The sequence below is a fragment of the Talpa europaea genome, assembly GCF_964194135.1.
Source record: "Talpa europaea genome assembly, chromosome: 10".
NCBI lineage: Eukaryota > Metazoa > Chordata > Mammalia > Eulipotyphla > Talpidae > Talpa > Talpa europaea.
In genome coordinates this window covers 32,196,155-32,220,250 of record NC_140077.1, presented here as the reverse complement: position 1 = coordinate 32,220,250, position 24,096 = coordinate 32,196,155, and the positions used below count along the sequence as shown (strand labels likewise).

Sequence of the window (24,096 nt, the reverse complement as noted above, 5' to 3'; positions counted from 1 at the left end):
CATACAACAGCATATAAATTGGATTAAACACTTTAATGGAGAAAACTCATGTAATCAACTCAGAGCAACAGAAAAAGCTTTCCATATTACTCAATCTCTATTCATGATGAAAATCTTGATATATTAAAGACAGAAGGAAAATTTTTTAATCTGATAAAAGGTGTCTACAAAGTACATTTAATAAACATAATCCTAAATGGGGAAATAGTAAAGCAATTACTTTAAAATTGAAAGGATGCTCACTGTGACTAAATCCATTCAACATTATACTAGAGGTTCTTGAATAAAAGAGAAAGAACAAAAAGGCTAAACATTAGAAAAGAGGAAATAAGAGTGATTGTATTTAGAAGATATGATTATGTATATATAAAAGAAAAATAATCTTAGGAAAAGGTATTAGCACTGAGATGAATTTAGTAAGATGAATGAATATAAAGCTCCGTTTCATCTAAAGTTAATTGTATATCTATACTTTAAATAATTACCAAAAGATATTTTTAAAGTGAAGTATTTCTAATAGCAGGTAAATCTAAATATTATGTACAAGATTCACATGGAGAAAGCCTTAAAAATCACTGAAAGTCAGAAAAGGACAAAAAATGAATAGCGAACCCATAATCAAGGAAAGAAAAACAATACAGTACAGATATCAATTTTCCCTAAATACATCAATATAGCCAAAGAAGTATGAATTGGAAAACTAATGTTTCTCAAGGAACCTAGAAAAATAAAGAGCTCAGAATACTTAAGAAAGTTCTGAAAAAGACTAGGAGAGGGGGCGCAACTTAACAGAAATATGATTTGCATAATTAAGTCATAGAAATTATGAGAGTTCAGAATTTATGCAAAGATAAATCATTTGGCCAACATAATACGATAGGTAGCCCAAAAACTGACCCCCCACATAAACATATATATGTATATGTATATATACATATATACACACAGCAGATCTTCCAAAGTCACTGTGTTCAACAGCGTTTCATTATAATGTTGATAATTTTTAAAAAATCAGCCTACCTTGAACAAAACAACATTATTGGGAGATCTTGCTTTTGTTAATGTGTTGTTCCACTTAAAATCAGTTTCCAATAATCTATAGGTAGTAAGTATACACTATACATAGAAAGTTATTATGACAAATTATTAGAGAAGAAAGAAAAATGATGGGGCAAATTGTATGAGTTTATCTTTTTTGATTGCTGAGTTATATTCCATTGTGTATATGTACCACATCTTCTTGATCCAGTCATCTGTTTTTGGGCATTTGGGTTGATTCCAAGGCTTAGCTATTGTAAATAGTGCTGCTATAAACATAGGGGTACAGGTGCCCTTTTGAATTAATGTTTCTGTGTCCTTTGTGTAAATACCTAGGAGTGGAATTGCTGGATAAGGGACCAGGAAAAAGACTAATTATAATAAAGTAAAAATCAAAATCAACAAGCAACTATAAACCAGAGACACACTGGGGGTGGGGAGAGGAGAGAATAGGATCAAAACAAGGGGGATGGGAATTGTATGGGAACTATAACCAAGATGAAAATGCATACATTGTGCAAAAATGAAAAATGATGTAAAAAATACATAAAATTTTCAAAAATGCAAAAAATAAAAATCAGTAAACAAAAATAAATATGACAAATTATTAGGGAAAGGATTATTCAATAAAGAATAGTGGAATAAATGATGATCCATAACTTTTAAAAAACAAAACTATACCCAACTCATGCACAAAAATCACTTCCTATTAAGACCTTAAATTTAAAAAAAAAAAATTAAGCTTTCAAAGAAATGACTCTTAATCCAGGTCACAACAGAATAATCATTATCACACTAGCCCTCCCAGCATAAATAACTTAAATGCTGGATCAAATACATAAAACAAGTATTTTCAGATGTCAGACAAGAGACAATGAAGGACTGAGACCACTGAGAGAAGAGAGACAGATGACCAGAATCCCAAGCAGAATTAATACACACACCACCACTACTACCACACCATAGCACGTTATTTAAAAATTGCTTTGAAAAGAAAATGTAGGAGTTAGAGAAAAAAGAAATATTTAGAGTAGAAAAATGTCTAAAAGTCACTGAAAAATTCCTACCAATTACAACAAAAGTAAGAAGACAATAAAAAATTTTTTTAGTGAAATACAAATTTCAATTATCAACATAGAATTTTAATTATATAGATAATTAAAAATAAGTTTTAATTATCAACAGATTTATATTTAAACCTCTCAACATAATGAAATCTATAGAGTAGAGGATAGTTACCTTTTTTTTCCATTTAGAAAGATATCTCAGTGTATAATGTTAATTATCATTAATATTGTAAGTTTAAAACATAAGAAGAAAATTAATGAGAATAATAAAGTATGATAATGAAAGCTGAAAGTATATTATATCATAAGGTTCTCATATGATACATGAATTGGTGTATTATTTAAAGGTAGAACGTGATGAATTAAAGAAGCATATGACAAACTCTAGAACAAGCAATAGAATCAAGTAAAAAGAAGACAGCAAAAGAGAACAAAACAACAAAAACCCAGATGGTATAAAAATACAAATAACTAAGTTACAGATTTAAACTGAACAAAATATGTTAACTAAATATTTTTAACTAAAAGATAATACACATGCAATATGCCCAAGTTTGTGGGATATAGTTAAAGCAGTACATGACAAATATTTGTTATGTTCATGGGTGAAATAGGAAATATATATATATACACTTCTAAGTATTTGTTTTTAAAAAGAAAAAAGGTATAAAATCACAAAACCACATTTTGGTTAAGGAAATAGGAAGAAGTGCAAATTAACACAAAAAGGGTAGAATTTAAAAATAAAACACAATTACTGACATAAGATTTGAAAGGGGACACCAGTACAGAAATGAAAATGATAGAGAATTGTTTAAAATAAAAATATGCCTATAAAGCCTAAATAAAGTGAAAAAATACTTTGAGAGTCAAAATACCATAATTGACACTAGAAGAAATTACAGCTATGAATAGACCTGTAATACTACATAAGATGAACTTGTAGTTTGAAGGTATTCTGCAAAGAAATCTACAGGTGTAGATGGTTTTACTCAAGCAATCATTTCAGAAAGAATAATTTCAGACAAAAGGAAGGTAATTCCTAAATCATTTTATAGGGTCAGTGTTATCTTCACTCTAAAACTACAGACATTACAAGTAAGAAAAATGATAAATCAATATTCTCCCAAAAAATAATTTCAATTTAATTATATATATATAAAGGATACAACATCATGACCATTGGGAAATTTATCCCAGAAATACAAGGTCATTTTATCATTCAAAAAAAAATCAATATAAATTTAGCACATTAATAGAATGAAACAATAAATTAACATGATAATCCCAATATATAGCAATACAATATAATTGCTATATTATGTAATATTTAAGTGATATAGAAAAATACTAATTGCATTCAAAACTTATTTATGATAAGAGTCTCAAAAATGTAGGAACTATATAAGGGGCATGTTCCCAAAAGACCCTTTGTTTCACATCATACTTAATGGTACAAGACTGAATGCTTTTCCCCTAACATCATGGTTAAATGTGCAAAAGGAAAAGGAGGAAAAAAAAAGGAAAAAGAGGAAGGAAATAAGGAATCAGTTGGAAAAAATGAAATTTTAAAATAACAATTAAACTACAAAATATAGAATACATAAAATTAATTTAATAAAGTATATGCAAGACCTGTACTCTAAAATGACACAGCATTACCGAGAGAAATGAAATAAAACTTAAATAAATGAAAATATTTGTATTGTTGAAATACTATTCTCAAGGTATCTATTATACTGCAAGTTGGTCAAAAGAGTTAACAGTCTCCAAAAACATCCCAGCAAATCTTTGAGAATTTGATTCTAAATGAAATTATATGATTCAAAAAATCTTAAGTATCAAAAATAGAATAATTTTTACCAAGCAGAACAAAGGTGAAAAATTTATAATTACCTGATTTCAATTTACTATAAAGCTAGAGGAATAATGAAATTGTAGCATTCGCATGAGAATAGATATATGGAAGATTGAAACAGATAGAGATTCCAAACAAAGATCCCAGAGTAATATATTAGGGAAACTTCTCAACAATCAAGTATCATATGTAAGTAACAACCTTGATGCCTACCTCACACAATAGGCAAAACAACAATTTGAAATGTATCACAATCAGAAAAATAAAACCTGAAACTACAAATCTAGAAGGAAACACATTTAGCAGTTAACAATGCTGCAATATTATCAGTTAGCCATAGTGTTGTTTATTTAATAGGATGAAAAAAGTACTGCCAATACCCAAATATATATATCTATATATAGATATATATACACACATATATAATACATATGTAGTATAGATATATATGTATCTATAAATTGAATTTGAATTTCATAAATATAAAACACTTGTATCCATTAAAAGACACCAAAAAAAAGGCAAGGCATGGACTGGGTACAAATATTATTATTACATATATCCAAAAATGGTTGGTATCCAGAATATTTTTTAAAACTCATGCAACTTAATAAATGCAACCCAATGTCTTAAATGGGAAAACAATATGAATAGACTCTTCAGGAAAAAAAAATAAACATTAGAAATTTCAAATAAGCACACAAAAAAGATGTTTAACTCACTGGACATGATTGAAGAGGAATTTGAAAACACAGAGATACCACTATACATCAACACCAACTTGCATGACAAAAATTTAATGCATACCAAGTGCTCAAGAGAATGTGGAGCAAGTAGAACTTCATACATTTCTGATGAGACTGCAAAATGACACACAAATTTGGAAAACAGTTTGGCAATTTTTTATAAAGTTAGACACACACTTGCCATACCCCTAGAAATTTAGTCAAGAGAAATGATAGCATAAGACCACACCCACACAAATTGTATGTGAATATTTTAATGATTTTATTAATGATCCAAAATTGGAAGAAAACCCAAATGTTCATACAACTGTACTTATATTCATATAATGGAATGTTACTCATCAATAAAAAGGAACAAATGACTCATACACGAAGAAATAAAATTCAAAAACATTTGGCTAAAAAAGGTTGATGCAAAAGAGAATGATGCATTTTACTTATTTATATGTTCTAGTAGAAATAAAACTAATCTATAGTGAAAGATATGAGAGCATTCACATACAATAAAAGGGGGCATTAAATTCAAATAGATATTATATCCCTTAAATAGAGTGATGATTACCTGAATAAACACAATTATTACTCACCCAGGGTTATTATGTTACTTGTAAATTATATCTCAGCAATTAAAAAAACATTTTTTATTGAAAATGAAATATTGCTTTACCTTGAATTTAGACAAAAATATTAGTTTAAAAATAAAAAATATCATGCTTTGTTAAGATTAAAAATTTATTGCTTTAAAGCCACAGAGGGCAGAGGGGTAGAGTTGATATAAATCATAGAAGCTAACTGTATGACTTAAAACCAAAAAATTATAATACATGAAGAACTCCCACTAACCAATAAGAAAGAAATAATCCAGTAATTAATGAAAAAGACAGAAAAATGAGAAAAAGAAGTATCAGAAAAATGCTAATTAACATATGAAGAGATGTTCAATCTTTATAGTGATCAGTGACATACAAATCAAGAACCAAAGGTGATACCCATTTATATTCTCTTCACTGGCAAAAATAAGAAGTCCAAAAAAATAGTACAGAGTAGAGAGGATGTAGATGAATGGACTATCACATACATTGCTAGGGGTAATTAATGTATCCACTTTGGAAAACAAACAGATATTATAAGTTGATTTTCAAGTTGATTATTCACAACACAGCAATTTCATCTCTGTATATAGTCAAGAAAACTCTTGTGCATGAGCACATATAAAAGTCAAATAATGTTCATAACAATAATGTTCATAAAGAAAAAAAATTGTCCTATTCTCTCCCAAATTTACCACAAAGGGGGCCCTCAATTCGACTCAGCATGGAGGTGGTGGCAGCTTTGGTACCTAGAGTCAGCATGGAAACTCATCTGTTTCTCTGAATTCAGTGAACTTGAATAAAAAGCAATAGAGGATAGTCAATCTGAAGAACAAAATGGGGAAAAAGGATTGAAAAGGAAAGATCAGAGCCTGGGAACCAAAGTGACAGTATTAAAATGTCTAGTATATGTGCCATGGGAACCCCAGGAAAAAAACAAAAAGATTCTCTGATAAAAAATGTTTAATGCAAAAATTTTCTCCCAGTCGGTGGGGTTTCTTTTTGTTTTGGTTATTGTCTCTTTTGCTGTGTAGAAGCTCTTTAATTTGATGTAGTCCCAGCTGTTTATCTTTGCCTTCACTATCACTGCTTTGGATGATGTGTCTGTAAAGATGTCTTTGAGGTGCATGTCATGTAGTGTTTTGCCTATATTTCCTTCTATATATTTTACGGTTTCAGGTCTTATGTCTAGTTCTTTAATCCATTTTGAGTTGGTTTTTGTACATAGTGTGAGGTAGTAGTCAAGTTTCATTCTTTTGCATGTAGCGACCCAGTTTTCCCAGCACCATTTATTAAACAAACTTTCTTTGCTCCAGTGCATATTCTTTGCTCCTTTGTCAAAGATTAGTTGACCATAAATCTGTGGGTTTATTTCTGGGTTATCCATTCAGTTCCATTTGTCCGTGTATCTGTTCTGGTTCCAATACCACAACACTGATGATAAAGGACTGATCACAAAAATCTACAAAGAGCTGGTGAGACTCAACAAAAAACAAAGAAAATAATCCAGTCAAAAAATGGGCAGAAAAACTAAAAAGAAACTTCTCCAAAGAGGAAATGCAAGTGGCCAACAGCCATGTGAAAAATGTTCAACATCACTTGCAATCAGGGAAATGCAAATCAAAACTACAATGAGATGCCATCTCACAGCAGTGAGAATGGCACATATTAAAAAAACTAGCAACGACAAATGTTGGGGAGGTTGTGGAGAAAAAGGAACTCTCCTGTACTGCTGGTGGGAGTGCAAACTGGTCCAACCACTATGGAGAGCTGTGTGGAGATTCCTCAACCTACTAAATATAGAGCTTCCATATGATCCAGCAATTCCACTCTTAGGTATTTACCCAAAGGACACAGAAACATTAATTCCAAGGAGCACCTGCACCCCTATGTTTATAGCAGCACTATTTACAATAGCTAAGCTTTGGAAACAACCCAAATGCCCAAAAATAGATGACTGGATCAAGAAGATGTGGTATATATACACAATGGAGTATTACTCAGCAATCAAAAAAGATAAACACATGCAATTTGCAGCAACATGGATGGATTTGGAAGGGATCATGCTCAGCGAAATAAGCCAGAAAGAAAAAGAAAAATACCAGATGGTCTCACTCATAGCAGGAATCTACGAAACCTAAATAAGGGACCAGGAAAAAAAATAACTAAATCAACAAACAACTATGAACCAGGGATACACTATGGGGGGGGGGCACAGAAAGGAGGGATTGGGGTCAAAATAAGGGGGTTGCAATTCTATGGGGAATATAAAAATAAAATTTTAAAAAATTGTTTAATGCAATAATTTCTGAAAACTTCCCAAATTTAGTAAAAGATATACAATTACAGATTCAAGTGACTCATTGAACAACTAAAATATACAAGAATACCATACCAAGACACACTGTAATCAAACTACTAAAATACCAAAGAAAGAATTCTTGAAAGCAGCTACAGAAAAGAATATATTAAACACAGAGCAACTGGGATTGTAATGACCACAGATTTCTCATCAGAAAAAACAGAGGCCAGAAGGAAAGAATTGCCATCTTGGAATTCCATAACCAGTTACAATATCCTTCAGGAATAAAAAATAATTATGACCTTCTCAGAAGAAAGAAAACTAAAATTAATTTTTTTGCAAGAGGCTCTGCACTGCAAAATGAAAAAAAAAAAGCTAAAAGAATTGCTTTAGGCTAAAATATATATTTATAAATGTATATATAATATAAATATATATTTATAAATATACACACACATAGCTATACGTATCAAAGGGACACTTGTAAATTAGGACACAAGAAGAATTTTTAAAATAGTAAATAACTAGTTTATTTGCATATGAAGTATTTCATATGTGTCTTACTGTTAAAATAAAAAAAGTCATTATATTGTTTGACAGTTTCCAGTGTTAGCAGATATACATGACACCTATAATAGAAAATAACACACAAACAAAAGGACAGAGCAATGTATTTCAGAGAGTTTACATTTTATGTAAAATGTTACAATATAAACCTAATGAGACTATGAAAATTATAGACACATACATAGGTAGATACATAGATACATAAATATTCCTTAAAAAGCTCCTTAAATAGTGATTCAAAGAGATAAACCTAAAAATCAAATAAACCAAAATGGATTATTAAAAATATTCAACTATCCAAAAGATGGCAAGAAAGGAAATACAGAATACCAAGCTAATAATAAAATAGTAGCCATTAGTCAATTCTATCAATAACAACAGAAGATAATGGCTGGAACACTTCAATGTAATTATACTGACAGAGTGGACAATAGGCGGCACCCTTCTATAATCTGTCAATAGAAGTCACAATTTAAACATGAATAGCAATCAGGTTGAAAATAAATACACCAATAATGGTAAAATATTGAGATTTATGGTGCACAATCAAAGTACTGTTTACATGGAAATGCGTGGCATTAAGTGCTTACAAAGAATAAAGACATTAAGTAACCTAGGTTTCAACTTTAATTAGTTAAAAAAAGAGCAAATTAATCTCAAATAAACAAAATAAGGGAAGTAATTGAATTTGAAAACATAAAAATAATAAAGAAAAAAAAAGCTGGCTCTTGAAAAATCAAGATTAATAAACTTCTAACCAAATTATTTATTACCACAAATTACTGGATAATATATTATGAAATATCACCAAAGACTTTAAAATAATAAGGAAATACTATAAAACTCATGTTCATAAATTTAACAAGTTGATGAAAATTAAAGATTTTTTCATGCAGAAATATATAACCAGAATATACCTATTATCTATTAATGATATTAAATTTATAGTTAAAAATCTTTCAAAACAGCATCAGGTGCAGATGATTTCATGGTGAAATACATCTAATATTTCAAGAAGGAATAATTTTACACAATCTTTTCCAGAAAATAGAAGAGGGAACACTTACATGTGTGTAATACAAAGAATATTGATTTTGCAAACTAAATAGTAATACAAACATATGTAAATTTAACAGTTAAGAGAGAAAAATAAAATATTTTAAAATCATCCACATAAAGGCAAGAAAAGGGTGCTATAAAACAGGAAGACCAGGATGTAAATTAAACCAAAAGAATCAAATTAAAGGCCTAGAATTTTCAAACTTAATTTTAAAAATCAACAATTACATGCTGTTTAAATAAAGCATGCATTCAATATGAGAGAAATGTTTAATAATAAAGTGGTATAATTGATAGGCCAGTAAACATTATTAAAAATAAGTCAAATATGCTCACTATTTTAGCAGAGAAATAGGCTTTAAGATAAGAAGCATTAGTAGAAATAACAAGAAATTTCATATGATAAAGATCAGTTCACAAGGAAATGTCAAAATTCTAAGTCTGTCCCCAAAATCACAGCTTCAAAACATATTATTCAAAACTACATTAAAACAAAAGGAGAAATAGACAAATGCACAGCTACAACAGGAGACAATAATATAGCGCACAAGTTTGTCAAGAGTATATATCCAAGATCACCAAATGGTGGTCATGAATTAAGACCCAAACTTTCAAGAAGCCAAAATAATTCACCAGTTCTCTGATCATGGTAGGAATAGGTTTGAAGCCATTAATTAAAAAAATAATAATAATAAGATTGTGACAACTACTCTGCTTGGAAAGTAAACAATAGGCTTCTAAAAAAGCCATGGATCAAAAGAAATATCAAAGGAAATTAACAATGTTTGAGCTGGAAAACACTGAAAGTAAAATATGTCAAAATGTATGGAGTATAGCTAAAACAATACTGAGTACTATCTTTAAATGAAAAGAAGAGAAAAGAAAGTAAGTATCTACCTTTATATCAAGAGGCCATTACAAGGACTTACAAATCATAGCAAAATACATTAGAAAATAAGAACAATTATCAGTAATTTTAATATCACAAAATAATAATCCAAAATCTGCTTTGTGTAAAAAACAGAACGATAAGAACAGATAACAAAAATCAAAACTGAAAAAGAGAATGTTTTCTGTGCCATGATATTTGAAAATTTACATTCAGTGAGTAGATTCCTAAAAATCAACCAAAAAAAGTGATTCAGGAAATAATATAAAATCTAAATACACATACTACTGTGTGAGCTTGTTTCACTAGTGAATTCTTCCAAACATTTAAAATGAAGGTGTACCAACTTTACAAAAACTCTTCCAGAGACAGAAATAAGGGAAATATTTTCAATTCCATTTAAAGAGTCCCAGTCCTTAATAATGTGGATACTGAAACCTAGTGAGGATTTTGCCACACAGGAAAAATTGCAAGCTCTCCAAGAACTTAAAGAAATTAACAACAAAACATTAACACATTAAATTTGATGACATACATCAAGGATAAGAAATTATAAGCAAGCAGTGGTTGAGATATTAGGGAGTATCTATTAATCATACACTAATATTTAGACTTCTAATTTCCCTCCCAGATATAAACTCAACAAAAACACATATCTATGTCCCACCCACCCCCCAAAAAAATGTGTCCAAGAATGTTTACAGCAATATTATTGGTAATAGACAAAATTTGGAAACAATTTTGTCCTCAAATATAGAATGAATAAACAAAGCCTGAAATATTCATGAAAGGAACATTATATGTCAACCAGTATTAATCATGTCTTTTTATTTTCTGTATTTCTGGTGCCTTGATACCTGGACCTTACTAACCCTTTGAAAGACTATTCCTCCAGGGTTAGACCATTCCAAAAGATTAAAGGACTTCTCTGCAGGTGTGCCTTTCATGTACAAACTAACCAATCTAGAATCCACAGCCCCCACCCCAATCACCCACTTTATGGAGTTCTCCACTTGGGGCTATTATTCCTCTGCCCCAACCATCACAGGGCAAGACATCAGACAACTAAGATAGCAGGCAAGCTAGGTCCGCACCCTTCTAGAATTCACTAAAATGATTTGTTTGCTCAATCCTAAACCTGCTTATGTTGCCACAATCATTCCTTCCTACAAAACCATATTAAAGGTCCTTGTCCACGGTTTCCCCTAGCTCCTTCTGCCCCCTAACCAACCCTGGTACTTCCCTGTGCGACCTCAAGTAGTGGGGCATGCCCCCTCATGGAAACTGGAATAACAAACTGTTTTTTCAATGTCAGGCCTCTCCTGATCTGTTGGCCTCAACCATACCTGAATAATAATAAAAGCTATATTGTAGGGGCCTCCCCGGTGGTATAGCAGGTTGAGCGCAATGCTGTGAAGCTGTCCATGGCCTCTGCAGCGCCAGTTCGATTCCCAGCTGGCCAGGGCAATGCCCACATGGAGTGGCAGACCTCTCCTGTCTCACCCACTGCTCCATCTGCCTGTTCTGCTCCCTGCTCTGACTCTGGTGAATTCTCTCACCCTTACACTCCTCTGGTCTGTACCCCAGCTCTTGTATAAATAAAATAAAAAAAAATTTTTAAAAAATGTTATTAAAAAAACTATATTGTAAAACACAACAAGAATGAATTAAATACCATAATTCATACAATAATAATGAGTCTTACCAGCATGATGTTAAGCAAAAGGAGTTAGTTACAGAAATAGGGAATATGTGCATTAGGTATCTATAATGGTTCCACCAGTGACTGTAATGACCAGAACCAGACATGAGTGACTCCTCTGGGGATACTGATGATGTTCTGTTTCTTGATGAGATGTTGATTCCATGGGTTCACTCATTTTTTTGGACATTCACTAACATTTGCTCAAAATTTAGGGCTTTTCTGTATGAATCTTACACTTCAGTTTACATTAAAAAAATCACTTGGATTCAGCCTCTCATCTATAATCAGAGTAAAGCTGAGAGCATTCCAAAACTGGAAAGAATAAAAATAAATTGTCTAATACTTCCTATAATATATTTAAAAATTAGCAATAAAAAAAACACTAGGTAGCAGGAAAACAGGAAGAAAGAAAAATCAATTCATTAGATAACATAAAACACAGCAAAATTGATTAAACAAATTAGACCTAGTTCTTTGAAAAAAATAATTGAACAAACTTTTATCAAGTCAAATGCAGACATAAAGGGAAACAACAAAAATGCACAATAACAGGAACGAAAAGAGAGATATTCCAACAGATAGAATTTTTTCATTATTTGCAAATGCTATGCAGAGGTTTAGTAACAAATTTGAACAGCTATATACATATTTTCTATAAAAGTAGATTACTAAAAATGACTCACAGCTCTGTAGAAACCAGGAAATAAAGTTTCCAAGCTGACAAAGTAATAGCTCCAAGACCAACAATCAACCCAAATAATTTTACAAGTTTTCAAGAATTCTGTCCAGACACCTGGAAAAGAATGAGCAATTCCTTGTCTATGTTATGAAGGAAGTACAAGCCTAACACAAGTTGAACAGGAGCATCTGAAGAGAGAAGTCAGAGGTCAATGCCACCTATGTATTTAGGTAGAAAACTTCAACTGCAATAAGAACAAAGTGATCATTACATAAAAATGGTCAGCCAGTGTTGGCTCCTGGAGAAGGCTCCTCACTTATAAAAAGGAGGCACACGGAAGGAAATGACCCTCTTCTCCCACTTGCTGCTATCCTTCTGGGTATGACAGTTGGAAGTGCCAGAGCCATCCTCAGGCTGTGAGGAGAGCAAAGAGTATGCCCTGAGGACAGCCAAATAGAAAGATAAAACAGGCCCAGCCTTTGATCCAAGCCCTGAACACCTGTGAATGGCCAACCCTGGAGCAGCCTCAGCTCCTGGTATCTTTTATGTGAGCTAAGTCTTCCTTATTGTTTAATCCTCTTGGGCGAACATTCTGTTACTTGGAGACAAGTACATTCTAATAATGGACAAAGAGGAAATTAATTTAAGCTGAGATTAAAAAAAGAGTCTAAGAATTTTTTTAAGTTAATGAGGAGATATGCAAAATTTAGTAGCGCATATAATAAATGTGACCTTCAAGTCAATGGGGAAAGAAGTTATTGGCCAAATGGTAGTAGGAGACATTATTAAAAACTGTAAAAGGTAGGTCGTCACATCACAATTGATCCCAAATCAATCCCAACAGCAGATTTCATTGAAATAAAATCAAACCACAAAAATAGAACAGAATATGAATGAATATGGTCAACTTTGCAAATTGGGTATGACTTTCTAAAAATATACAAACACTTAAATTTCTGAATGTGTCTGTGTGGAAATGTTTTCTTAATTGAAAGGCAAACAATTTGTGAGAGCAAAATATTTGACACAAATAACTATCAATTGCCTTCCAAAAGAGATTATATAAATTGACAAGAAAAATTTAATCCCCAGTATATTCCCAATACGTATAATAAGCAAAGAACCTGAGGTATAAATTATAAAATGTGAAACACAAAATAACCAATAATTATATTTTTAAATGGGCACTCTCACAAGACATGCAAGTTTTACAGATTACGTTTTCATACTGCTACCAAATTAGCAAAACTATTTAATATATTACTCAATATTTTTATAATTAGAAGAAGGGTTTATTACCTAATCAAAGTGAGGATTCGAACCTGGGAAGCAATCCCACAGATTTTATTCTATGTTTCAATCAATTGTTTGAGCCTAGCATGTAAGAGAGACCGCCATCTACTACCGGTAGATAAAAAAATTATTAAATCTTTCTATAATAAATTTGAAAATATGTATCACGCACACCAAGAAATCTTAAAAATATTATTCTTGGTTTGTTAATTCTACTTCTTAATTAACATAAGAAAATATAGATGTAATTAAAATTGTATATATTCTCAATATTCATTACATTATTCTATAATATGGTAACAATACCAAAACATTCATCATATAGGAAAAGAAATGATGTTTTCCTGTAAGTTGAGTAATGTATATTCCTTAAAAATCATAGTCACCAAAACAATTAAATGAGAAGAGAACCCCATGATAGTATTAAGTGGGAAAGTCTGAATATAAATAGATGTACAATAAAAGCGATTTGATAAATGTACATATCACTAACTCTAGCTCTATGTTCAGAGTGAGAAAAAAAAATAAAGAAAATGCACCAGAAATGCTAACAATATTTATTTGTTGGTTCAGAAATTGTAGCTGACTTTTATATTCTTCTTTTCATTTATCTGTATTTTCTAAACATTCTATCCTCAACAAGCACATATAGATGCTATCTTCAAAACGAAGCACTAAATGTGACTTAAAATGAAATACTTCGTTGTATCTTTGCCTTATCCCTTTGCTCAGATGAAGTACCAGTGTTTATTTTGGTTCTCAGCTCCATCAAAAGCGGTTCTGCACGAGTTCAAAACAGTTGACATTTTACTTGGGAAATACGCTGCAAGAATGCTAATCCACGAAGAGACTGGAGTTTATTTCTCTTCTGTGACTCACTGTGCATAGCTGGGAATCTCCATCAGAGCTCCTTAATAGAGATGCTGCACAATTCTCAGACTGGATCCTTCCCACCCCAGCACCGCCCACCTCCCGGTTCTCATTACTAAGCCCTCTGCTGGCTCCTGGCCCTGCTGCCAGGACACCAGGGAAAGGGGTCCACCTGTACTCTAGCAGGCAGCCGTACTTGTCTACAGGCTGCTGCCTTTCCCACCTGGCCTCCCTGCTTAAAGCTTCTGAACCCTGAAAATGTGGGACAATTTGTAACACAGCGTAGCAGATCTGGGCAAGAATATTAATGATGTACTTCCAAGCCCCGGGAGGGCTGGGGTCCTAAGGCACGGCAATCACTACAAGATGAGCGCTTATTACTTGGTGAATTATCAGCAGCCACAAGGCCCTCCTGGGGACATGACATCAAGGGGGCTATTTGATTCCTGCTCAAAGCCAGCTTTTACAAAGAATCAGAATTAACAGAGGAGACAGAAAAAATGTCTTAAGCTAGTAAGGGAGAATGAAGCCCGCCCACCTTTGTCTACAGCTGGTGCTCTCCACTACACAGCTTCCCGTATCCCCAGCTTTGGAAACTTGCCTATGAGTGTCCTCAAAAATCCCATCTCAGCTCATGTCATGAGCTAAGGACATTTGCATGGACAAGTCCAGGGACATTCCTTGGGGACTTCTGTCTGAACAAAGGAAGCCAAGTAGAAATTTGTGGAACTCTGATAGGAACATGCATGAGAACCCAGGGTAAATGTCGGGCCACGTCCTGTGGGAGCCGGAGGTGACTTTCCAGCAAAGTGTGCCCCTGGCAGGGTTGCTCGGTGGCCCCTCATGCCAGACATCTCTGAGCCAGACTTAGAGATGATTAATATTTTGCCTGAAGTTACACAGCAAACTGGAGACATAGGCCTCTGATTAAGCCAGCCAGCACTCCCTCAACATGAACTCACTTCCTGGATGAGATAATTTAATTAGTATTTGTCCAGCACCCTGCAGTGAAAGGTGATCACCCACCCTTTCCATCCTCTGAAGGAGCTGAGTAATCTACCAATCTCTTGATGCCACTTAATCTAAAATGTCTGGGTGACTCACCCTCCCTGAGATTTCCCTCCAGGGTTGTTACTTTAAGAAAACAGCCATTTGCTCCCTAATTTAAAAGATTACTCTTGGTTTAAATCTTAAAGGAATTAATTGGCTTTGGTTTTGTGTCTACGTTTGCTGTAATTGTTTATAAATCAATATGCCAATGTGTGTGTGAGCATGTGTGAGCACATGTGTATAAAGATCAATATATATCAGAATACATGCCACATACTAAGATTTTTCAGGGAACCCCTGTCCTGCTCCAACATGCCAACATCTAGCAGTCAGTCTGCTTGACTCCTCCAACAGCACCAAATGGGATGTGGCCACAGAAAGTTCAGTTGAGGTCGGTTCCCTTTCCCTCCTTTGGATACCTGATATTTGCAGTGCTTTGGTATACCCCAGACCCTTAACCTTGACCTCATATCTGCTATCCAAACTCGACTTTATTTTCAGGTCACTTTAACTTTCTAGCCCTAATGCTTACAGCCCCACCGTCCACCAGAAGCCACAGCTCAGCCCTGCCTTCAAATGCAGCCATAGACCTGGACACTCGCTCCCAGTCTCCTCTCTGCCCAGAACTAGCTTTCCAGAACCTTGGGCCCAAATGACAAACATTTACTATGGCAAATCCTATGCCTTGCTTTCCAGACAACTTCTCCTTAACAGTGATAAGCTGCCAGGCAAACAGATAACAACTGGGATATGCAGTTATTAAGGGTAGATTTTTAAAATGACAAAAGGATACATTTTAAAATAAAGCCCACTTGAAAATCAGCTTCCCTTCCAACTCAATTATAGTCAGGCCTCCCGCTCTGCTCAGAAGCTCCTTACACAGAGAGATTCCAGCTCCCATTGGCTTCAGGGTATTGGAAGAGTGTTGCCGTGGCAACATGAAAGGCTCAGACACCTGAAACAGGAAGTGGAAGACAGTGCCTCCAGGTCTTTCAGGCACCTGAAGTGGCCAGACTGCCTGGGTCAGCCAACATTCCCACCTGTTGTGAGGACCTTAGCATTTGCCCGAAGCTGAAGGGAGGCATGGGCAGCAAAGGAGCCAGCAGGCAGGGCCTATTGCCACTAATGTCAGAGGAATGCCCAGGGACGAAGGCAAGGACCTGGCAGATATGAGTGGTCACTTCCACAGGCAGCTAAGTCCACGTTCCTCTGATATCAGGCACTGAAGGGGCTCCCTGTGCTGGCTTCCCCTTTACCATGCGGCAGTCCCAGCACAAGTCATAATGTGTTGTGGTCATAATGGCTGAGACCAGTGCTGACCACCTACCTGCCAAGCATCAGAACTTTGGGCATCTCTAAAAGACCTCATTAGTCATCCCTGACATCCTTAACACTGCAGGTCATACCCTGGCCCTTAAGGGTATCACTCCGTAGACACTGACCCCTTCCATGATGCCACAAACTGATTTCCAAACTGTCACCAAACCCTGAGTATTGCCATTGCCTCACAACCAATTATTGAGCCTCTTATTTCTAAGACTGTGACTCTGTCATAGGATAGGCTGAAGGTTCCCTAGCACCACATCACACATGGACCTCCAGCCATCCCAACCCTTCCCTAGGGAGCCAGCACCCCGTGTTGTAGCTGCTCTCCAACTCTCACACTTTGCATAAAACCACATGTACCCTTCTACCCCAGCTCTCCAGGGGCACAAAGAATTCCCTAAGCCAGGTTTTCAGTATCCCAATGTCACATAACCCTTTCAGTACCCCAATATCATGTAAGCCCCTCTGCCTCCTTTGGCCAATACAAGGCTCTTTGCCAAGGCTTACCCCACCCTGCTGAGCATCCACTGTGTCTGTCGTCTCCTGGGCACTCTCGTTAGTAGAGATATATTCCTCTCAAGTGTGCAGAAATGTGTGTGCATGTGTGTGTGTACCTGTGTGTGATGACACAAGCCTGTGCCTGAGTGTAGGCCAACCAGATAATGCTTTACTGCTTTCCTAATTAGAGTGAGTCCTGTGGCCCCTCAACCTGATGAGCACCACCATCTTTGGCCCGACAGCACATGGGCCACCTGTGCAGGCCATTTCTGGGAGTTCGTCCAAGCCAGCTGGGCTGATGGCCCTCGGCAGCCAGCTTCTGCCGTTCCCCACACCCCCACCCTGGTCTCCACAGTGTGGCTCACAGCGACTACATCGAGGACCCTTGTTGGATAATTATTCTACCCTCTTGTTTACCACATTGGCCTCTATTAGACTCTTGATGTCACAGACTCCTCCCTTAGGTTTAGGGGTTCCACCGTGGGTTAATGTTGTCTCGTAGGAGGAAGAAGAGACAAGGTATCACTGACCAGAAAAAGACCCAGACCTATCACTTGCATTAGCACCAAAAAAATGACCAAATTTCACCCTGAGTTATGTTGCTCATCTGCCTATCACTTCTCTCCCCATGGATACCAGCACAACCACTTCTCAGTCTCCTTGGGGGCATCATCTCATCTTTAAATCTGGGGTACACTCTGGCTGCAACTGCTATTTCCTACCTCAGCCACGGTCACACCCATCTCCATGGCTGGACTGATTTCAGCTGCTCCCAGCTGAAATTGTTGTTGTCCCTTTCAGCCTACTCCCAGGTCACACAGTTGTTCCTCCAGGTCCAAACAGCAGGACCTAATTGGTGCCAGGGGCCCTGCTGGCCTTGGTTCTGTATTAGTGGCACTTCCTATTGGCAAGTCTGAGTTCCTCCCCACCCAGCCCCATAAACACCTGCATCAATGGCAACATCAGCATGGAAAGACTCGGAGAGGGGACTTCTATGTTGGTTAACATCTGCTGAAGCACAGGACGTGTGGCTCCAAGGCAGTAGGAGAGTGGGCAGGGCCCTGTGGCTTACCTTACGCATGTCTTTGCCAAAGGTCTCACTGTAAGTTGTGCCAAGGATTTCAAACTGGACATAGGGGTTTGAGCTGTCCTCCCGAAACTCCATCACCCCTGTAAGGCCAGTAATGTGGCCCTAAAGGAAAGAGGGAGGGTGGTAAAAAACTGGCCACTGTAGGGCATCCGAAAGGCAAGAAAGAAAAAGGAAATAGTCACCATTCAGTGACCACTGAGGTCTGAGGCAGCAATGTGTAGACTGTGATGACATGTCACTGGCGGTCTGAGGGCCTCGGAGCAGGCGATTGCTTACAGGGAAAATTCCTAAGGCTTGCACCTATCTTTCATGCAGACACTATGATTAGAGCACCTGCCCTGTGCCCATGGGATCACAGTGACAGCTTTTGTCTCCATCCTCTTGGAGCTTACCATCTTCCCTTGCAACCTGCTTCAGGAGCTCAGCTTAACCTGAGCCAAGCGGGAAGTCACAGGACCTCAGGGGCCTATCAGATACATGGCAGTGATTTGCAAGGAACTGAGCATGAGCACTAGAGAATAAAACCCCAGCTCAGATCCTGGTTTTGCCACCTATGTCACCTTGGGCATCGCCCATTGCTCAGGCTGGAGTTAATTAAAACCGAGTTGCTGCGCCCACAAGGATTGAATTTGTGCACAAATTATGATGTCTGGCCAGACTGGACGTGGTGGGCATGCAAGTCTGCATCTCTCTCTGGCAGTTCGGTGGTGGACAGCAGAGGGAGTGCATGGAGGCTGAGTGAGCCTGTGTTGAGCCTCTTTCTCTCCTTGAACATGGACTCAGGGTTTCATCCAGCCCTAACCTCCCATATGCTGTGGGAACTAGAAGAGTTCCAGAATCTGAGCTGGCCCAAGAGGGGGCCTGACTCTGGCATAGGCTGCATCAGATTTAAACCAACACCAGAACACTTTGCTACTGTTGAAACCATGCACGATTTATTGTGACAGAAACTCCTAGCACTATAGATTTCCCTAAATGCTCTTTTGAAGCCTCTAAAAGCCAATTCACTCTAACAAGTCTTCTGTGTTTTACCCAATTCACTTCAAATCCAGCCTTCTAACTTGGTGTCTTGCCACAGCACACAGGACACATCACAAGTGCAGAATGTGTGTCACACGCACACCCACACACATACATGCGAGGTGCTCATTAATCAGCACATGCACTGCTGACTGAGACAACCTCTCTGATGGACGGTGGCAGCCTGCTTGGAGGGCTTCTGGCACAAGTGAATTAGGCAATTGCCTCCATTTTTTACTTTCTTTGACTTTGGGCAAGTTATTTAATTTCTCTGAAGTCCATTCTCCTTATATAAAAAACGGAGACAAATATAACAACACACAGCCATGAACTCAAGCTCACTTAGCTTCAAAAGCTAGGAAGGAATCATGGCAAGGCAGGAAGCCTGGGGGGGCAAATGCACAAAATGCTCAATGTCAGACCACGGCCTGGCATGGGCAGAGTGGCATGAGAGGAATGGCCTGACTTCTGACATAGGAGGGAACGTCTTCAACATACCTTTTTGATTGTGTCGAGCATGGACCTCCCTCCATTCCATGGCTTGGTAGACTTGCGTATACAGTTGAGGCTTGCCATGCTGTGCCACTTCCGGTCCTCCAGCTTCCTGTGGAAGGCGTTGGCCAGCATCAAAACACTGTCATACAGATAGAGATTGGAGATCTGCGAAGACAAAGGCAGTGAAACCCTTTTCACTGTGCATTTCAGATATGGGGAAACACCATAGAGGGTTGGGGTGACCCAGGGTGCCAACGCTAAGTAGTGTCCAATATCTATGCCACACCCTCTATTTGCCAGTTGTTCATTCAAAAACCCAGCTAGTTTCTGAGTAGAATGAGTAGCCTGAGTGGAGTAAGACCTCACCCTGCTTCAGGAACTAGGGAGGGAGGCAGGTCCCTATATCAACAGGAGAATCAGAAAGATCATTGCATGCAGGGTTAGAGGGGGACATCCTACTCAGACAATGAAGGGTGGGGAGAAAGTGCTGTTTAGAAGGATTAGCAGACTAAAGGGTAGACAGCACCCTAGGAAGGGCTTAGCATTTGCAAAGGCATGAAGGAGCCAAAGAACAGGCCCAGTTAGGGCAGTCCATGAGGGCTTCCTGTAAACATACAAAGAATAAAGGGTTTTAGGCTTTGCAGGGACTGCAGTCTCTTTTGCAACTGCTCAGCCCTGCTGTTATGAGGTAAAGTAGCATAGACAATATGTAAATAAGTGAATGTGCCAGTAAAACTTCATTCACACAAGTAGACAGTGACTAGATTTGATCTATGGGTACAGTTGGCCAATCTCTCAGTTACAGGGACTGAAAACAGTTCAAGGTCTGTGTCAAGGGTACAGTAAAGGGAGTAAGATTAAGAGGGAGGCAGGGATCAGGGATTGAGTGTTTGGAATTTTACAAATTATGCTAAGGAGCAAGAGCAGAGTGACTTCAGGGAGGGTCTGTACCTAGAAATCAGATCTATGCCCTAGAAAACCCACTTTGGTTCCTGGATAGGCCAAGGGTGCTTGGTGGCCTGAGTGATGCTTGTGGTAATAGACTCTGGATGTCAGGCCTGCAGCCAGCTCTGTGGTGACATTGCTGCCACCAGAGGATACATTTTGGATCTGCAGCTGTGTGCCTCTCAGAGCTACCCCACAATAGACTGGCTCATAGAGGAGACAGTCCATCACAGTGCCCTTGAGAACATGGCTGCCAGGGGGAAGCCAGAACTATAGTGAGAAGAACCCCACCACAGAGGTGAAGTCTGGGGTGGCACAGGTTGGGTTCACCCTCCTGACCATGAATAAAGACTCCAATATTGATGCACTTGAACACCAGCATCTGCTCTCAGGGATCAACCAAGACCCCTCCACGGAGAGGAGGGCAGACTTGTTCTCAGGTGTCACCTCCACGCCACCTGTTCCTTCCTGGGGACATCACAGGAGGATGAAGGCAGTGGTGGGGACAGGTTAACATCTACCCTAGGGGAGGTCTATGGCCCCTCATGGGTAACTGTTGCACAAACAACCCTCAGCCAAAGTAGGTCAAGGGGATGACTCTCTGCACACCTAAACAGCAAGGTGTCTGCCAAAAATATTTCAGAAAAACAAAATCACTGGATATAAATAGGAGAATATGTTGGCCTCAAAGGACTCCTGGGAAGATCAAATGAAATCCTTGGGCTGCAGGAAGAACCCCTGCTGCCTCCTGGTCTTCCCTCCCCCAGCCCCTCAAACTGCACTCACAACTCTAACACCTCCTCACCTTCTCAGCCTGCAATTTCCTTCCTCACAGTTCTTGACCTGGGTGCCCCAAAGCAGAGTCCCAGGCACTAGCTGTGTGATGGGAACCCTCCTTCAAGGACTGAAGTCAGAGGTGGGCCAAGGGATCTGGTGCAAGTCATCAAAAATATCTGCCACATTGATACAGCAAGCCTGACCGGTACTCATGCTCACCCCAAGCCACCTCTGCCTTGACATGTCCAAGTAGGGCTCACTGCTTCCTCTGTGGGTGTCCCTGTGCCCTCGCCATTCCTGCAGGGGCCCATTTGCCTTCAATCTATGCTCTTGCTGTGGTCACTGTGGGTGTAGGGACATGTGCCACAAAGGTCCATGTGCCTGTCATCTCGCGGGGCTCTAGGCATAAGAAGTGTGTAGAGGATGGACAGGGATTGTGTCTGAGGGGGCAAGAGTGCACCTAGGATGGCCGTCGCCTGCTGATTTCCATAAGGGCCACGGATCAGAGTGAGCTGACCTCCTTCAGGCCTCTGCAGTGAACAGGGCTTATTTGACCACAGAGAGAAGTTGTTCCCACCTCTGGAGATTCACCCCTGTCCTAAGGAACACCATGGCAGAGCTGTGTCTCCCACTCTTGAGCCTCAGGCAGCATTTCCTCCATTTCCTCCATGAGAACGACAACCCTACCTTCTCCTCTTGTCAGCCCCAGTTCTCAGGGGCCCCTTCACTGTAAATTGTCTCTGACATGTCCACTTCCCCTCTGAAATACAAACCCATAATGGAAATGTTGTTATAAGAGAATGGAAGCCACTCAAAATTGGCTTGGCTTTATTTTTCATCTTTTTTTTCAGAAGACATCCAAATTGAGAGTCCTTGATGATGTGAAGATTTCTCTTGTCAGCACACTGATAGATCTCCCAGCCACCACTCACCGCTGATGTGACACAACCCCACAGGACTCTCTGAGCTACACCCCCACGTATATGCTCACACACACAGGGGGCACCACCCAGCGTGGCCTCAACCAATACCCAGTCATTTTACCCTTTTTCTCTCAGCTTCTATTCACAATGAATTAAGGTACTTAACAAATATATGAATACAGAGAGGCCTGCAATGAAGAGGAAAAAACAGGATGTGACTCAGAAAGGCCAAAGGGAGCCCTTGCCTGCCACAAGTGTGTTGGCAGGGGGGGTGAACACAGCTCAGTTCAAAAGAATAGGCTTGAGTGATACTTCTTTCTAGATAGGGACGTGTGTGTGTGTTGTGTGTGTGTGCATGTATGTGTGTGTTTCACTGTCTCTAAAACCTGGTACCCAGCACCCACTAAGACATGTGGTTGGTGCTCAATATATGCTTGATGGATGGATGCCTGGTGGATGGCTGCGTGGTAGATGGCTGGATGAATGGATGAGTAGGTGGATTTCCTGCTAAGAAAGCACAGACTGATCTTGGTTCACAAAAAGAGAACATATAGAAAACAGACAGCAGGAAAGAGATTTGTTGCTTCCAACTTTGACTTGGGAGAAAACCTCCTTTATTCAAACAATTTGCTTCTCATTTATAGCCTAGTCAAAAATGTCTTCCTGAGCCTCACTTGGAGCTGTCTCTGTCTCCTCCTCTCACTCCTTCCCCACTGGTAAAACACTGCCTCAGGTAGAGTTTCACACTCCACACTGATCTGTGGCTCCATGGTCTGCTGTCCACCTTCAGCATCCTCACTTAGGCGGCCTGCTAGGCTTACAGCTAGGGATGCAAATGAAGCGGTGCAATCCTCATGATCTGGTTATCCAGAGTAGGAATTTGTGAGGGTAAAGACCAAAAGCAAGTAGTATAAAAGCAGCCTCTGCTTAGGGTCCTTTCCAAGTCCCAACAAACCTAGGAGAAGCCTTTCCTTAGGGTGGGTAGGGGCAGATGACCATCAGGGCTGGGCCATGCTGAACAGCACAATCAAGTGAAGAATGCAGAAGGGGAGAGGCTCCCAGCTGCATGAATACTTGCTCACCATGAGTCTTGAAGGGCTAATAGCACAAGATGCAGCAACAGACTAACAGGGTCAGAGGAAGGAAGCCTGGCTTAAAGGAGTCCTTACCTCTCTACCTCACATTTCTAGTAAGACACAACACAGCATTCATTAGCAAAAGACAGACAGACAATATGGATGGGTCAGTGGATGGTGGGTAGGATCCCAGAGCTCTAGCTGGCCTAGGAACACGGCAACACAAAAGTGCA

At 38.2% G+C, this 24,096-nt stretch overlaps 1 protein-coding gene across 1 annotated transcript in view; it reads right to left on the bottom strand.

The window, feature by feature from the left end:
- Positions 1–24,096, bottom strand: part of GRID1 (glutamate ionotropic receptor delta type subunit 1) — a gene marked incomplete at both ends in the record, with an annotated part of 601,422 nt that overhangs the window by 172,245 nt on the left and 405,081 nt on the right. Inside the window, 2 exons of the mRNA XM_084245065.1 lie at positions 18,610–18,729; positions 20,146–20,307. Coding sequence (XP_084101191.1) covers positions 18,610–18,729; positions 20,146–20,307 — 282 coding nt within the window. The remainder of the gene's footprint in view (positions 1–18,609; positions 18,730–20,145; positions 20,308–24,096) is intronic.